Source organism: Bison bison, unplaced genomic scaffold, assembly GCF_000754665.1.
Source record: "Bison bison bison isolate TAMUID 2011002044 unplaced genomic scaffold, Bison_UMD1.0 scf7180017864267, whole genome shotgun sequence".
In the NCBI taxonomy this organism is placed as follows: Eukaryota; Metazoa; Chordata; class Mammalia; order Artiodactyla; family Bovidae; genus Bison; species Bison bison.
Genome location: NW_011494839.1, coordinates 3591498 through 3610505, shown reverse-complemented (window position 1 = coordinate 3610505; position 19008 = coordinate 3591498). Strand labels below are relative to the sequence as shown.

General features: G+C 39.4%; 2 protein-coding genes across 2 annotated transcripts in view; one reads left to right on the top strand and one right to left on the bottom strand.

The window, feature by feature from the left end:
- Positions 1–2: 2 nt before the first annotated feature.
- Positions 3–2165, top strand: BHLHE22 (basic helix-loop-helix family, member e22; the record flags this gene model as incomplete). The annotated part of the gene is made up of 1 exon (XM_010848493.1): positions 3–2165. A coding segment is annotated over one exon (453 nt), but the record flags the coding sequence as incomplete, so codon positions are not given.
- Positions 2166–9561: 7396 nt separating this feature from the next.
- The window catches only part of LOC104994819 (25-hydroxycholesterol 7-alpha-hydroxylase), a 175798-nt gene continuing 166351 nt past the window's right edge, over positions 9562–19008 (bottom strand). The window contains exon 6 of the mRNA XM_010848485.1: positions 9562–15387. Within this exon, the coding sequence (XP_010846787.1) occupies positions 15100–15387 (288 nt within the window). The 3' untranslated portion in view covers positions 9562–15099. The remainder of the gene's footprint in view (positions 15388–19008) is intronic.

Sequence of the window (19008 nt, the reverse complement as noted above, 5' to 3'; positions counted from 1 at the left end):
GCGGCGGCAGCAAGAAATCCAAAGAGCAGAAGGCGCTTCGGCTCAACATCAACGCCCGCGAGCGCCGGCGGATGCACGACCTGAACGACGCGCTGGACGAGCTGCGCGCGGTGATCCCCTACGCGCACAGCCCCTCGGTGCGGAAGCTCTCCAAGATCGCCACGCTGCTGCTCGCGAAGAACTACATCCTCATGCAGGCGCAGGCCCTGGAGGAGATGCGGCGCCTCGTCGCCTACCTCAACCAGGGCCAGGCCATCTCCGCCGCCTCCCTGCCCAGCTCCGCGGCGGCGGCGGCCGCGGCCGCTGCCCTGCACCCGGCGCTTGGCGCCTACGAGCAGGCGGCCGGATACCCGTTCAGCGCCGGGCTGCCCCCGGCCGCCTCCTGCCCGGAGAAGTGCGCCCTGTTCAATAGCGTCTCCTCCAGCCTCTGCAAACAGTGCACGGAGAAGCCTTAAACATCCTCTCCACCCATCCACCACACCCCGCCCCGAAAAACACCAGACCGACCCCAAAGCTAGAGGACAGTGCACAGCTGCTCACCACCCTTTTTATTTGGTCCTCTCGTAGTTGTGAAACACTTGCAGAACAGACAAAGCGGAGGCGAGAACTGAGAAGTATCAGAGACATTCGGGACTTCTAGCCTCGACAACCCCAGAATCTTGGTCTTTGGGGTGGGGAGTGAGGTGGAGTTGGTATGGAGGATAGATGTCTTTATTTTTTCCTCGGAAAAGTGGCAACTTTGGTGGCAGCCTAGACCGCGAGGAAGCAGTTTGCCTTTAAGGTTAAAAAACAAGTTGAGAAGTAGTCGTTATTAAGCGTGGAGGGTATTCCAGGGCAAAATAGTAATCCTACTGATAATTGTGAATTTGGCTAGTGCTGAGGGGGGAAGGAGGAGTCCGGGGTTGGGTGGCTTGTGGGACGGAATATTCATTCAGACAAATCAGAAAGGGCACTTGAAAATAAATTTTGATTCTGAGCCAGGAGAAAAACTTGAAATGTAGATTTATTTAAGTGAAAAAACAAAACAAAACAACAGAAAGAGACACGTTGCTATGAAAGACTTGTATTTTTTATTGTCTCTGAACTTTAATCCTGTGAAAATGCTCAAAAGTTTTGGCAAGAGTGATATAAAAAAAAACTGACTGTGGCTGAAAGAAATTGCATTTAAAACTATTTATGTGCACCTTGTTACTTTCCGCTCTGCAATGATGTATTAACGATTCATGGTATTTATTTGTTATTCATCAATGACCCTTCCACATCAACAGTATTTATCATGTGTTAAGGTCATGGGGTCTTATGTGCAGATTTTTTTAATGCCTCTAAAATTGTTTTATAGATTAACTTATATTGTGTGCCAAGTGTTTAAAAGGGTTTATTTGCCAACAAGTATGAAGAGACATATTGATGTATCTGAGCTGCTTAGGTTTATCAAAGGTCACCTGGATATCTTCAGTTGCATCATCCCTGTATTTAAATTGAGCTTTAATAAATTGCTTCAGTCCAAAAATTACAGGAAAGGTGTATTCTTAATTGATGAATGAATTGATCTCTCTCTCTTTTTTTTTTTTTCTCCAAAAGGGGACTCTTTTGCATTCTAAAAAGGAAAGACATCACAGCAATAGATCCTATAAGTAAGAACATGCTAAACAAATACTTTTTCCAGGCTGTGCTGTGCATTTTTAAAAGGTCTAATTTAATTGCTTTTAATATATGTGTACATATATAAGTTATTTTAACTGTGGAGAATTATTTAAGTTGAAAGACTGGTTTGATTTGCCTATGGTGTGAAATTCTTTGTTATTTTTCTAAAAAACAATTAAAAAGAAATAAAATAAAACTAAGGAAGAGCAAGAAGCTATTTACCCAAAGCGAGCTTTCAGTTTTAGTTTGCATGGCTGTTTGCCTGCTTTTCTAGCCTATGAAAATCCAGAAAACCTTTTTTAAAAAATGGAGTCCTGCTATTTTCCACTCCTTGCAGATAATACAAATTCAGTTTGTCAGGTTGGATGGTGAGTGGGGAGTTGTGATGGATCTCTTGGCGGGTTTTGGATGTGTAAAGAATGATATATATATTAAATAGGTCAATCAGACTATGACAGCTATGTACGACCATTTGTATGTGTATCTATGTCAGAAAGAATCTTTATTAAAATATTTTGATCAAACATCTTATTATGCTGTGCTTTGTGGAAGGAGCCATCACCTCTTTTCTGTGTAACTCTTTGCTTGAAAGGTAAAAAAGAAAGGAGTTTTAGAGAAGGTGAAACTAAAGTTCTGTCAGGGATACGCAATTAGGAGCAGCCCTAGTTCACGTGTTTACTTGTTAAAAGAGGATGGCTGGGCCTGGTCATCGGAGGAGAGAGAAATGGGGTCAGCGGTGAGACGCCGAGGAGGTGTAGAGCTCCTGTCTGCTGGCATCAACTTTGAAGGCCCTTCTCTCCCTGGAAATCTTTTCCCACTTTGTATGGCATTGTTAACTAGCAGTGCCAAGGCCCATCAGAAAGAGTAAAGTTTCTTAAAGAGTTTTTATTTCAAAAATGTCTATCTCCAACTTCCAGAAAGCCAAGGAAAACAGATGAATTTGGATTCTGTGAGGATGAATTCTATTGTGGCTTTCCCCTTTTTTGTGTGATCGAAGAGTCAACCAGGTTGAATGATATGTGTAAACAATGTCCATAGAGATTTTTACAATGTACTAGTGTTGCCTGTTAATGAGATTTGTAGGGGCTATGTTTGGATTGGGTTGGGTGTTGATTCTATTGAAGAATGGCTATATAGGCTTGTATTTAGACTTTCCTAATGCCCTCACATTTAGAAGGTTTTAATTTTATTGTGGTGAAAGTTATAGAGATGGTGGTCATGAAGTTAGAGTGTTTCCTCTATAGGCAGTTTGCTGATTGCGTTTTTGGTCTGTATAGTCTCAGCTCATAATGATATCCCTAAATGCCATCAAACTTAGTAGGGGGTGAGGGAGGATATTTTCTGCTCCACTTGCCATCAAAAAAGATTAATCAGAACCTGTAACTTTTCAGAAAACATCACAGCAAAGGGCCTTGAAGCTGAAGCCCTCCCAGTCTGGGAGTGGGGGTTGAGGGAGGGAAGAGACCAGGGCAGCCCCCAGGCAGGAGAAGACCCGTCTCTCAGCATTTACCAGACAAAGCCTGGGTGCGTCTAATTATGATTATTAAAACAATTTCCATGACGATGTCTAATATTATGTTAATTTGAAAACAACTGTGTATGAAAACTGTCGACTATAATACCTAAATTCATTTAATGAAACACATCGTTAAGGCAATTAAACCTCCTGGATGTGATTAAGAAACATAATTACGACACTGTTCTGCGCCATAATTGGGTGTCTTTAATCAAGGGGTAAAGTGCTCAGCAACACAGCCATTAGTTTGTATTGTTCTGGCCTGGCTGTCCATCATTCTGATTAGGAATTAACCGGAGCCACCATCAGTCGAATTTTTTTTTTTTTCCTATTTTGCGTGTTAACATTGTAGAGGACATATTTGTTGCAGGATTTTACTGCTTAATATTTCTCATTATTAAGAGGACCTCCTTAATATACTCTCTCTGTAACCTCTGTGATGTTCAACTCTGATTAGAAATAGTACAAATAAGAGATCTTGAACTTCAGGGGAAAAAGAAATACCCTCCTCTTACTCCTTTAATAACTCAATCTCCAAACTTTGTCCTGAAAAAACTGGAAATGGATGGGGGTGGGGGAAAGGAGAGGATAAATGTCAGACAAATATGAGCAGTTATGCAAAGTAACAGGGTTAATAATATTTAGTTTCATTTTGATAATTTCAGACACATAAATTCTCTTTCCAAATACAGGAGTTGACCAGTGCTGAGTTCTAGGAATAAATGGGGGACATCTGAAAGGAACAAGAGAGGACTTTTCGGTAATTTACTAGGTGGAATTCCCTGCCCTCAGCCAACCTTTGTAAAGTTTCTCCAGCAGCAGTTTTTAGGGAGGGAAAACCACTGATTGAAGAGACAATTCTTCCCCCACCTGGCAAAGCCCTGGGCCGCTTTCCGAGGCCCGCTGGACTCCTGTATTTTCAGCCCAGGGTGGAAAGTTGGTGCACACACTTCTGGCCCTAGATGTCTTCCCACTGCGCAGCATCCACTTCAGGATTGGATGACTGAGCACCAAGGGGTCAGGGTGATCTTGCTGAAGTGCCCTTGGGCCAGAACAGAGACCCTGGCCCCTAAAACGGCGGCGTCTGTCAAAGTAGTTCGGTCAGCTTCAGAGGCTGCATCCACTGCGCCTTGGGTGCTTCTGAGGGGAGTGCACCGCCCGAAGGATCCCGGCTGCTTGAGTTTCTCAGGGAACTGACTGTAGGCCGAGGCAGTGAGCGAGGAACCAGAATCTCACTTGGCCTTTTATTCCACCGGTTTTCTTCTCTAGTTTCTAACTTCAATATCTTTCTCTAATTTCGAGTTCCTATTTAGATCCCATCTCCAACTTGACTTTGGGCACCTACAAGAATGAAGCGCTCTGGGGCTCTTCGTGGACTCCTTCCTATAGAACCCGCAAATGATCATCTTCGGAGAGCTCACTAGTTACACCCTCCTCCCTCTCCGTGGTGCCTGTAAGTGTGTGTGTGCGCGCGCATGAGTGTGTGCGCGCTCGCTTGTGTGAGCGCGCGCGCAACGATGCGCTCTCATTCTCTGCAGCTGGGCATACCTTCCAAAACCCCGTGCTGCGCTTAAATTTTTGCACCCTCCTGTCGCACCCAGCACCATCCTTCCTGCCAACAGCTCATTGGGGAGGGCTAAGGCTCACCGGTTCCCGTCTCCACGCGCTCTTGGCCCTGACGCCGGAACCGAACCTTTCTCCGCGCCCGGGACCCTGAGATTGTTCCAGCCTGAGTGGCATTGACTTTTCCAATGTAATGACTTATGAAAGATATAATCATGTGTTAAATTGAATCCTCCGTTTAACTGTTAATGGTGTGCTGTGGGCACATTTACGTATTAGATGCTATGGTAACTAATTACCACTAGGAAAAAGGATAATACACTTCCCAGACTTTGAAAAATAATGATGAGAGATCACTTCCCAGTTCGCAACACACAGTGGCGGCTCTGCCAGGCGGAGACGCACTGAGCGGAGACCCCAGCGTGTTCTGGTGACAGGCGGGAAGGTAATGAATCCTGCCCAGAAGAGGCTCCTTAGTAAAAACCTTTGATGAAAATCTAATGCAGTGGGGAAGTGGGGGGATGGGCTGGGACAACCAGACAACGTTGCCTCTAAACAGAATTAAATTGCAAAACAAATGTCAGAAACAAAAGTATTCTTTTAATTACAACGCAGGTCAGCCTAAATCACCTGCCAAGCAACTTTACATGAATGAACATTTTTTGTTGTGTGGGCATCATAAATGAGTCCTGCTTCTTCGTGCTCTGCCTTGGCGCTTACAAAGTTGGATGCCCCTGGATTTGCCAAGCCAATGAGCTCCGGGTTAAAGTTGGCCTTTTAAGTCAGACATTGGGCACAAGAGAAGGAAACAGGAGGGAAAACCAGGAAAAGGTAACTTAAGAGAAAAAAAAAAACAGTTCTCATTACAGGAGTTTTCTTCTCTCCCTGCCAGATCTCTGGCTTTTCTGATCAGTTGATCTGTGTTTACCAGAACCAGGGTTCTGTAGACGGTGTGAAATAACCAGGTGTCTGTTTCGCCCCAGGGCCAGAGTCAGTGTTTGTGCTGGGGACCCTGAAGGGCAGGAGGAAGGAGGGAGCGGCTTCCCCGAAGGCCAGCCCAGAGTTCCAGACCAAATGATGTCCACAACATGTGTCACTGCGCTGCGCTGCTCGGGCTGCGCCCAGGGAGGGATTTGGGCTCCACAGCAGCAGAGCATCCCTGGACTGGCTGTCGTTCTGGGCCCCTCCTGTGGGGCGCGAGGCCATTCGGCCCCCAAATTCCTAGGGACAGAAAGGGAACTTTGGGGGCTCTGCCTCAACTCTTTCGAGGGAAGGCATTTGGATCGGGGTGTCCCTTGCACCTGCCATGGCCTGGTGAGTTCACCGGAAGATTCCCGGTTTATAAGAAGCGCCTGCAGCCCAGCCAAACCCCGGAATTCTGCAAAAAAGCACCTCAGTTTTAAACCCCAAAGAACCTCATCGCTTCCCAGCCAGGCAAAGAAAATTAGCTCGCTTTCCCTGAAGCCCTATTTTGGTTAAATTCTACCACTTTTCCTATATGGCTCGTCTTAACATAATCCAGGAGACTTCTGGACTATTACAAAACTATCCACCCCCTAAGTGCTTGTGAGTGTGCAAGTAGGACTTTCGTATCCTTTACTTTATGTCCCCTCTTTCTGACAGTACAGAAACAGAGATTAGGGAGCTTTGGAAGAGAAATGACTGGGCTGGGAAGGCTAGACTGCAAACGGAAAAGGGATTTTGCAGTTACCACCCACCCCCAGACCTAGCTTCCAATATGTGATGGACAAGCCTATTTTAGAAGTCACCAGGACTTCTGATGGGGAGTTGGCTTTAATTATGCACAATGTGATATCATTTTCCTTCCCAGATTGGGAAAGAGTTAATTCTTTCCCAAAGACCATAGTTGCCCTTGTCTTTTCAACCTGATTCAGAGATGTAATAAAATATGAAGCAAATTTATGATCTGTTTCAAGCATTTTATTGCTGTATTTTTAAATTCATATATGCACATATAAGAACTATGATCTGTGAATAATTTGAAATGCTACACTAGAATGATACATTTTAGATAAAACATAACCATATCTTTATATAATTGTCTCAGATTAAAATAAAAAAGAAAAATAGATTTCTAATGTGGACCAAACTGAAATACTAATGACAGCCATAAACTGCTAACCAACCATAAATTAACATCTTCATCAAATGCTAAAATGGTATCAGTGGTTATATAAAGCAATTATTATTTCTCTTTATAAGTTTTAGAATAAAGTTCAGGGATATTTAAAGGACCCATTATTTACAAATGCTTCCCAATTCTAAAGATTTCATAATTTTATTAGGAGGATGGTTGCAACTCAAATCTGCTATGTTAATAGGGATGTTTAGAGATGAGAATTTAGTTTTAGACATAAAAATGCTTCATGGCCTAACCTCATTCTATGCATTTACTCTGCTCTGGCAATTACTGAAGAACTTGGTGTAAGGATTTCTTTGTTAATATCCTTATATCCGCTTAGAAAATGGAAGACAAATAATTTCTTCTTGTGAGTGAGACTATGTACCCAAGTGGTTAAAACATTAAAACATGCACTGTCTATTCAAGCAAGTGCAGCTGCATTTGCCACGTATAGTTTCTTTCTGAAGAGCTATGGTCAAAATTCAAGTGCAAAGTGCAGCTTGTCCCCTCCATCTAAGACTTCCATGAAAAAAAAAAAAAGATTTTCCTAACCAGGCCTCCACAGAAACATGAATAGCCATGAAGGAGGAAAGGAAATCTATCTATTAAATCTATAAATGTATCAGAAAGCAGGAGCAGTAAATAACTTACATTTTCTACTGCAGAAGCATCAAGCAAATACATTCTTTAAAGTGTAGATTTCTCAAGAAAGTGAAATTAAGAAAAATCTGGAATTATTCAACAAAGTAAGCTCTTTTTAACAACTTAGAAAAATTATTTTTTTTTTATGAAAACAAAACACTGATTTGAATTATGGAGGATCTGGGTGGAACACATACATACTCAAATTACTTCTGCCACTCTGGTGTTACTTCTGTGTGTTGCCCTTCTGTGGATAAACATCTCCAAAGGTCAGGGATTAACTAAGATCTTCAGTTGGCTGAGTCCTGCATTGTTTAGTCTGAGGACTTTGTTTTTAAAAAATGAATACTATTTTTATAGCTTTCCTTGTAAGTCTAAAATTAGTTAAAAATAAAGTTAAAAAAATACCAAATTTTAAAATATATGGAGAAATTACTACTTTCTGTATGCTTTTAGATTTAAAAATTCAAAAGTGATTTCAAATACTTCAAAAATATTCCATCTAAAGTATAAAACAAAGGCATTTATAAAATTTTAAATATATTGGCCAGTTCTTAGAAGTTATGGAATGAAAGTCTATTTCATTTCAACAGTAATTTGAATCTCAAAGACAAAATCATTTACTTAAAAATGTGGGTTGTCATGTAATGATGACATACATTTCATGTGAACTATAATGGTTAGTTTTTAGAAATAAAAGTTATATGGAGTGAACATTCTCTTGCAAACAAGAATCACCAGCTAATATGTGCTTTATAAGTGTTTAAATTTGACCCAATGACAAACCATCAGGTACTAGTACCTTTACCTGTTACTTCCATCACCCTAGCTTCTTCCATGAGCAAAGAACATAAATTATAAGGGAAATAAAATACCTTATGAGTTTATCTCTAAATATTTACTTTATAGGTAGTCTGCAGTATATCATGTCTGCTAAGTCACTTCAGTCGTGTCCGCCTCTGTGCGACCCCATAGACGGCAGCCCACCAGGCTCCCCCATCCCTGGGATTCTCCAGGCAAGAACACTGGAGTGGGTTGCCATTTCCTTCTCCAATATCATGTCTATCCTTATAAAAATGAATACAGTTAGGAATTAAGAACATAAGCTATACCTCAAAAAAATTAACAAAAAACTATCACATTTAAAATTATCCAGCATAGCCATTGAGTATATTTTTTTCCTATTCAACTATATTCTGAGTAGAAAATGCACAGTATTACCCACATGACCATGGATAATGCCAGACAGTTCTGCAAAATTATTGTTTATTTAGTGTGTTTTAGAGTAAAACTGAAACCCAAGATGATTATTTCATAGATTGTCCATTTAACGACATAATTGACCCTAAATGTTCAACCATACTGAACTGCCTAGTTCCAACGAACAGAAACACCCTCAGAGTCCAAGGCAGTCCTTTAAAACATGGATGAATTCTTTCTTAGGAAAGCTAAGAGTCTCAGTGAAACACTGTATGTATGGTGACTGAAGGAGCCACATTTCATCAACACTCTTCTGTGTTCTGTGTTTTATTTACAGCTAGCATTTCAGCTCGTGAATACACAGAATACTGTCCAAATATTACTCAGCTTCATTCACTATCTGTGGTAAAGTTATCTACAGAAAACAAAGACCATGTCTCTTTTCTGTAGAGAGAAACAGAATCTCTCTCCCATTCTTGTTTTCTTATACATCGCTCCACAGAATCATAGTCTATAATCATAATCTATTATTAAGAACAGCAGCCTAGCAAGGTCAACCTTGTTAAAATAAAGTTTAAAAACTTATTAGTCACTGATACTCTTGTTATGTTTTTATTTCCCACATAAATACGTGAAACTATACTGAAAAATGGGCTTCCCCAGTAGCTCAGCAGTAAAGAATCCACCTGCAATGCAGGAGACACAGAGACATGGGTTCTATATCTGGGTTGGGAAGATCCCCTGAAGAAGCAAATGAATGGCAACCCACTCCAGTATTCTTGCTGGGAAACTCCATGGACAGAGGAGCCTGGCAGGCTACAGTCTATAGGGTCGCAAAGAGTTGGACACAACTGAAGTGACTGAGTATACATGCATGAATACTGAAAAATGTTCTGAATGTAACAATTAATGTTCTTTTACTGAAAATATGAGAAAATAAGAACACATATGTATATGGTGGGAAAGATGAGGGTCTGAGGATCTCCAGACAGCAAAATTATTTCCCAAATCATTTACTAACTGTAATAAAATCTTCTGTCACCCAACATGCTCCTAGTAGGAAAATAAGGAGACAATCATTCACCTGTGCTTTAAAAGTTAATTTATTGGCTCATTGCATATTAAAAAAAAACACACACACATTAAATTGACTTACAAAGCATTTGCATTTCTTACCTAAAATCTTTTCAAGATAATTTGCTTCCTCATAAATCCACCTATATACCATTTTAAAATTAAGAGTATTAAATATTTAAGATTTCTTTTTACAATAGAGAGACTCTCCTGCTTAAAAAATACTTGAAAATGTTAAGTGTTGTCAATTACTCCTTTTAAAAATTGTTCAGTAGAGATTTTCACAAATTAAATTCATCTTACTCAAGAAAATATTATAAACAAAGTAAACATTTAAGCCAAATATTTCCAACACCAATGATCACTGACTCAGATTAACACTCTGAAATAGAGTAAGTAATAGAAACATTAGAGAGTTTTATGTGATCACCTACTGTAATTTAAAATAATGCTACAGGGAACTTAATCTTGGCTTGCTAACTTTTTCCTAATTGAGCATGTGAATATGAATACCTAATAATGCAATTCGGTAAATAATGGCTTGCAATACTGGCAAATTTAATAGGTTAAATCAGTGTACATTCTCAGGGCGTATAATTCTTGTTTTAAAATTATTGATGTTATTTTATACTAAGATCAAAACCTAGATAATTTTTGTGCTTTGACCTTTGAAATTGTTTTAAGATTTCATGGCTCAATTAGAAGGGTTAGTTTATAGAAAGGGTACTCAAATTATTTTTCATAAGAAAATAAACAGAAGCAATCATGCAAATTTTGAGCATAGAAGCTCCTTTGCCTTAGACTTGTGACCCAAACTTAATGATAAAATCGACAAAATATAATGAAGTGTGTCAGGAAGGCCAAACAAGGCAGATAAAAGTTTCCAAATAGGTTGCTTACCAACATTCTTTATTTAGTGACAAATAGCTTTTTCCTGAATATCTTCAGAGCATTTAGTTTTTGCTAAATGATGCCTCAGTTGGTCACTGATATAAAATAATACTGCTAGTCATTCATTTTCTTCAATTTGACATTTAGAAGGGGGGCTGTAAAAATGAAAAGGGTGGGTTTTTACTATATGTAAAATACAGTTTTTAAAAAATTCTGATGCCTCAGTGACTGTATTTTGTTTTGGACATCTTTAAACATATAATCACAATACTGGATGTATATGTTTTGTTGTATCTAATTAGGCACATAGTAATTTCTCACTGCAGAACATATATTTGGAATGAGTGATGGAAGGTCAGTTAGAATGAGTGTTGAATCAGAATTTTAAAACAGTTTTAGGAAGATGAATTTATTACAACTACATTTATAATAAATTAGTTGGGTATATACTGCTTTCTCTAATAAACTGTGTGTTCTTAAAGAGGGTAATCCAGTGCATAGTATCAGTCTAAGAGGAAATGCTCAATAAATGTTTGACTGAATAAATGACTAATCCTTTAACCAATAACAAAAAATGCTTCCCTTTAACAAATATATACAAACAGTTTTTAATTTAAAAGGCACAACATTGTCCAAGTATCTTCTTACAACTTTACATTTGGATATTGCATTACACTTTTCAAAATAAGTTCACACATCTTACTGTGTTCAATCCTCATAATGAACCCTGGCATCCAAAAGCCATATTATTTTTATTTTGCAAATATGGAAACACTGAGAGGCAAAGTGACTTGTTGATAATAGTAAATCAATTGTGTCATAGCTAAATTTCATGTCTTTTAACTTATTTCTCTATGACATTTATTCTATTCATAGACAATCTTTAATGACCAGGTTTAAGCCTGTCACAAGACTCCATCCATTGCTTTTATATAATATTTCCACCCTTAATTCCTTTCACTATAAATTAAGCAGAAATTAGAATGGAATGCTTTTCTGTGCTCTCTCTGCTATAGCAACACAGAAGTGTGCTACTAAGATGAATTTAATAATCTGGAGGTTTCCACATCAGGCAATATGGTGGAATAGAGGTCCTAGTACAAAACGAATGGGCTCTACTTTGTGGCAGGACGGGATAAAGGTTGCAGCCCAAGAGGGGTAGGACATGTGTGCATGCACGTGTGTGTGGGTTTAATCCAAGACCTGTGCACAAAGGCAAGAACTTGCAGAGGCAACATCTTCAGTAAGTGACTAGAAAGAAACCTCACTCCACAGAGGACTGGGTATTCTTGCTTATCCCTACTCACAGGTTGCAATCTGGCTGACTTAGGGCCAGAACCCACCCTATCTATGCAGTTTCCCATGTGTGTGTGCTCAGTCGCTTCAGTCACGTCCGACTGTTTGCGACCAGATGGACCGTAGCCTGCTAGTCTCCTCTGTCCATGGGATTCTGCAGGCAAGAATACTGGAGTGGGTTGCCCTTTCCTTCTCCACCCAGGGATTGAACCCACATCTCCTGTATTGGAGGCGGATTTGTTACTACTGAGCCACTAGGGAAGCCCATGTAGTTTCCCGTCCCCTCTCATAATACTCAAGGTGAAATTTTAAATTGATCTGAATTTGATAGTAACAGCAGCCAGGTGAAAGCAAACACAAATTTTCTCTGGAGGTGTGAACTTTAAACTCAGGTCTTAAAAAAAAATTCCAGAGATAAAATTCCAAAGAACGAGTCCACTAAACAAGGAATTCCGAGGAAGAGTTAAAAGAAAAACAAAATACAGGATCAGACCCATAAAACACTGATGATGTGGAAATACCAGATATGAATATAAGTTTCTTAATATATTTTTAAAATGAAAGAAGATATTGAGTGTATGATGAAGGAACAAGATACTATCAAAAATGACCAGGCAGATAGAGAATTCTCAAATTGAAAATGTAACCACTAAATTTATCAGACTCAGGGGAATTGAAATCTGAAAGCTGACAAATTGACGGCTGGCACCCTGGCTCAGATCAGCTCTGGAGACCCCATAGAAGGGAGAGGGTAGTGAGGATCTGAGTGTGAAACACAAGAAGTCTAGAGCATCTCAGAGAATGAAGGCTGTCACAGACTGTTGTCTGTGTGTGTGGGTGTAGGGGGGTGGTGCTGACGACAGGGCTCGTGGCAGCCCAGGGCGGAGGGGGGGCATGCAGTAGTGAGAGGATGGGTGGGGGCAAGAGTTTTAGGTTCTGCTTTGGCCTTTCCCCCAGATTAACTGTCCCACCAACATAGTTTACATCACTGGGTGAATAGAGCACTGAAACATCATGGGTACACATTATGAGATACTACACAGTAGTTAGAAGTAATAGATCAAATACATATAAAGTAATACTTTTAAAGTATAGTGCTTAGTAAAAAATTAAGAAGAATATGATGTATAGAATAGACATTTATGAAAATTAAAAAACACATACACCCAAGATAATAACATATGTTTTATAAAAACACCTACAAATAAAAAGATATATACCAAACACAGAATATTTCCTGATGATGGGGAAGGGTATAATGGTAGGGCTTAGGGATAGAATAGAATGAGTAAATAAAGCCTTGTTTGGACCAATTATAATTGTGTACCGTGAACTAAGGGGTATAAGGCATGTGATCACTCAATCCTGTGAACCTGAGGTTAAAATAAAAAGACAGAAGAAACAAACCCAGTGGATGAGTTAAAGAGTAGAATAAACTGAAAGCGATATAAAGATCCAAAGAAATGGCCTAGAATGTAAATTAGAGATAAAAAAAAAATACAAGGGGAAAAGGTCAAACAACATGGACTGTAAACAAGATACAGAGCTGAAAGAGGAAATTTTCAAACAGATAATCATGAACATTCTACGCTTGATGAAAGGCACCATGGCATGCAAGCACAATAAACAGAAACTAAGAGTGTCAAAGACAAAGAGAGCACGTTAAAGCTGTCAGAGAAAAGAGGCAGACTACCTACTGAATAATTAAACCGAATGAAGGCTACGCTCTTAACAACATGAGATATCAAAACAGGAAAAAAGGCAAACTCAGGAATGAGGACAAAAGGAAAGCATCTTCAAATTGGCAAAAACAAAGTTTAGACTGACAGACCTTCACTAAGGAGCATTTAGTGCATGAACTTCAGGAAGGAGAAAAATAGATGCTAGAAAAGCTATTAGGCTACTAAATATGGTTCAGTATTTTATAATGTTATTTTAAAGATAAATTTCCTTTTCAAAAATGAAAGCAAATTTCTGAAATACTAGAAGTTTCAATGAAATAACTAGAACTTATAACTAGAAGTTCCCATGAAATAACTGGGCTTATTTACCTGCTTTGCCTGTTTATATATGGCATCAGCATTCAAGTTGAATGACAAACCATCATTTGGCAATCTGATATCAGCAATCTTTGAATCATCCAGCCGATGCTGCATTTTGGCATATGGAATTATACTGCATTACATAATGGTGTAATTCAAATACTACAAATCAAATCCCAGTCCAAGAGGTGAGGCATCAAGAACAAACACTGCTCTCTAGTTTCTCAGTTGATATAAATCGAAGCATTCAGGAACGTTAATTACAATACCGGCATAACCCTTACAGTTTACACTGGAGTCAAATGCTATAATCAATCCTGTAATGATCTCAACATTTACTCCTACAATAAACCTAATACTAATGTCTAGGGCAATTGCTGAATATATAATAGGTTTTGTGTGTTCTTATACTGATAAATCTTACCAGTATCTAACTTGAACATGAGTAGCCTTATATAACAAGAAATTTTGTTTTACTGAGCCACAGTATACAAAGTAATAAAGTACATTTATGGATGATTAAATATTGAAGTGAAGTTGAAGCATTTAATCTACTGCAAACCTCATTTAATGCAAACGTACCCCAGCAATATAGATATTATTGATATTATACTTGAAGGGAACATTTTCATCTAATGTATCTTGTGGAAATTTAATTTCCTTCTTCTCTGAGAACTTGGAATTTGTTAGACTGTGTCCATTTACAGCATAAATTTCCATTAGTACATAAAGCGTATTTTTACATATTATAGAAGAATTTTTGACTTAACAAAATCCCACAGTGTCAGATCTATTACTGTGAAGGCACACATACAATGACATTTGCAAATCACAATATGCACAAACTTAAAAAAAGCTACTTTAAATTTATCATTATGTTGATTTTGATGTCCATTTTCATGCTACCATCTTTTTTTTTTATGATGGGTTTTGTGATCAAGTATAGATGGGACTGATCTCAGATCAAATAGAAATTGGCATTTTTAAAACAAACAAAGCAATTACACTTGAAGAAATTAAAAACAAATAGATGAACTGAGGACATTTAGGTTAGTTTTCTAGATAGATTTCTCTCCTTTCCTTTTAGCTTAAGATTTTATTTTGTACCTAAATAAAACATCAGAGTCTGGGTAAGGAATACCAAACAAAAAGCGGCTATAGTTTAGTTCTAACGGCTTATTATCAATTATTTCTAAATCAAAGTAAGTTAAAAGCACAACCAACAATTGCTTTATTTCAACCATGGCCAAAAATCGGCCTGGACATTTGCTGACTCCCAATCCAAATGGCAAGTGGTAATACTTCAGCTTTTTCCCTCTTTTAAAAAAGGTGGTTTTCTTCTTACCATTTTCTGTAAAACGATCAAATCTAAACTCCTGTAAAGAAGAAAACAGCATGTTAAAACAAAAAAATTCCATGAAAAAGTTTGAGTTCAGTTCACAAGGATGCTAGCTCTCCTTGCCCATCTTAAAAGGTTTCTTTTAATGTAGCCAACGAAAGTTATAACCAACCTAGATAGCATATTGAAAAGCAGAGACATTACTTTGCCAACAAAGGTCCGTCTAGTCAAGGCTATGGTTTTTCCTGTGGTCATGTATGGATGTGAGAGTTGGACTGTGAAGAAGGCTGAGTGCCGAAGAATTGATGCTTTTGAACTGTGGTGTTGGAGAAGACTCTTGAGAGTCCCTTGGACTGCAAGGAGATCCAACTAGTCCATTCTAAATGAGATCAGCCCTGGGATTTCTTTGGAAGGAATGATGCTAAAGCTGAAACTCCAGTACTTTGGCCACCTCATGCGAAGAGTTGACTCATTGGAAAAGACTCTGATGCTGGGAGGGATTGGGGGCAGGAGGAGAAGGGGACGACAGAGGATGAGATGGCTGGATGGCATCACTGACTCAATGGACATGAGTCTGAGTGAACTCTGGGAGTTGGTGATGGACAGGGAGGCCTGGCGTGCTGCGATTCATGAGGTCGTAAAGAGTAGGACACGACTGAGTGACTGAACTGAACTGAACTGAAGTGCAAATCAGGTATGAACTTTCAAAAATCTCCAATGTTATTAGACATTTACTCCTCTCATATCAAACAGAAATCCAGACTCTTCTGTAGGACCTCTCTTCACATTTTTTCCTATGCTAAGTATAGAGGCAGTATTTCTGTTTTTGTTCTCTAAAATCGGTCTCGACTTAATGACACCTGACATACCAAGGCTGGGGGAAAGAGAAGGGCAAGGCCTCCACGGTTACTAGGGAATAGTGAATTCTACTGACCAGAGAGGCTGCTGGAGAGGGCAATGGCACCCCACTCCAGTACTCTTGCCTGGAAAATCCCATGGACGGAGGGGCCTGGTGGGCTGCAGTCCATGGGGTCGCTAGGAGTCGGACACGACTGAGTGACTTCACTTTATTTTTTCACTTTCATGCATTGGAGAAGGAAATGGCAACCCACTCCAGTGTTCTTGCCTGGAGAATCCCAGGGACGGGGGAGCCTAGTGGGTTGCCGTCTATGGGGTCGCACAGAGTCGGATACGACTGAAGCGACTTAGCAGCCCCAGCAGAGAGGCTGCTACAGATGGACAAGTAGGATGAGTTTAGGATTCAGTGCTTATGTTTGGATGAAACAGATATGAAATAATAAGATTCACATTAAGCACTAGAAAAGAAGAGCACTAAGATACAAAGTCTGTCTGGATTGCTTTTTGATGTTTTATTGACTTTCTTCTATGACAGTTCTCTTTATTTTTTTTTCTTTTTTTATTTTTAAACTTTATATAATTGCATTAGTTTTGCCAAATATCAAAATGAATCCGCCACAGGTATACATGTGTTCCCCATCCTAGACCCTCCTCCCTCCTCCCTCCCCATACCATCCCTCTGGGTCGTCCCAGTGCACTAGCCCCAAGCATCCAGTATCGTGCATTGAACCTGGACTGGCATCTCGTTTCTTACATGATATTTTACGTGTTTCAATGTCATTCTCCCAAATCTTCCCACCCTCTCCCTCTCCCACAGAGTCCATAAGACTGTTCTATACATCAGTGTCTCTTTGCTGTCTCGTACACAGGTTTATTGTTACCATCTTTCTTAATTCCATATATATGCGTTAGTATACTGTATTGGTGTTTTTCCTTCTGGCTTACTTCACTCTGTATAATAGGCTCGAGTTTCATCCACCTCATTAGAACTGATTCAAATGTATTCTTTTTAATGGCTGAGTAATACTCCATTGTGTATATGTACCACTGCTTTCTTATCCATTCATCTGCTGATGGACATCTAGGTTGCTTCCATGTCCTGGCTATTATAAACAGTGCTGCGATGAACATTGGGGTACACGTGTCTCTTTGCCTTCTGGTTTCCTCAGTGTGTATGCCCAGCAGTGGGATTGCTGGATCATAAGGCAGTTCTATTTCCAGTTTTTTAAGGAATCTCCACACTGTTCTCCATAGTGGCTGTACTAGTTTGCATTCCTACCAACAGTGTAAGAGGGTTCCCTTTTATCCACACCCTCTCCAGCATTTATTATTTGTAGACTTTTGGATCGCAGCCATTCTGACTGGTGTGAAATGGTACCTCATAGTGGTTTTGATTTGACAGTTCTCTTTAGAATGAGTGTTCCTTGGGTTAACTCTCTTGGTTTCTGATATGTTTTCATAAACAAGTAATATTATTTGTTACAGAAAATTATGGGACTGGTTTATGGAAGGTGTTTGGTCCGCCATCTTAATTTACTCTCAGTTGAGTTTCTGAGAGGACACTGAGCGACCTTATTTCAGCCCATGGTAAATTAAACCATTGATTAGATTAATGCATGTGGCATGCATGACAATGACGAAGTCTGTCCTGTATGCCATGCTCATTAGCATTAGACCTGCTCAGCACACAACTTTGCCATGAACTATGAAGCCAGAGGCAAAGAAGCAGGTCAAACCGAAGGCATTCAGATTACAGCAAAAACCCCACAGTACAGATAGATTCTGACTCTATCACAAATGATCTAATTTTCTCGCTCAACGCCAATATTCATGTCAGTGAAACCATTTCCTTTAAAAGTATTGGTTTTACCCTCATTTACCTAGGATACTGATTTTGATAACTAATTAAGCTTTTAAAACACGTCTTGGGTAGTTTCTATTCCACCCCTGCCCCGTAAACTTGCAAGCTGATGAGATCATAATGGGAAAATTAATCTGCATCAGAATGCAAGCATATTTTGCCATAGAGAGTTCTGGGATATATCTGAATAGGATCTACCAGTGCTAACCTATAAATACCTGTCCATCCTTGGAGCATGGATAAGGACATTCTCTGTGGACATCGACTTTGTTACTAGAGATGGAATTACAACTTGGCACTGTATCTCAGTAAATCTTTTTTCGTTACTGGAGCCCAGGCCTGCCTGCCTGAGTTCAATACTGCAGCTTCCTCCTTCTCAGTGACCAATCTAAGATCGTGCTCTTCTCAAGAGTTCTTTGCCTAGGCCAAACCAGTGGATATCACTTTTACATTTGAAAAGCTCTCACTGCAGTCAGTCTCATAGTTTAAGTCAGAATATACAGAAGGAAAATTTAGCTTGAGTTACGACTTCATAGTATGCTGATATCATAAATAAGCCAGACACTGTTATGGCATCTTGATTTTCTTTTGTATACATGGATATACAGCTGAGAAGCCACAGTGACCAACAAAAAATGCCTAAATCTTCCTTCTCCCCTGCCACCTTCAGCGAGTGCACATGCAACTCCCTCAGACTTCTAGTCAATCAGTAATATCACTAGTCCAATTTTCCATCACCTCCCAGTCAATTTCCTCACAATAAATATCAAAGAAATTCCTATTTAGTTGTTTATATTATGGACCAAGAAAGGAAAAGGCCAATTTCTTTTGTTCTGTGGCTACCATCAAGCTCAAAGGCAATATGGGCATACATAGCAATTTTTTTTTTTTTTGATGTGGACCATTTTCAAAACCTTTATTGAATTTGTTACAATACTG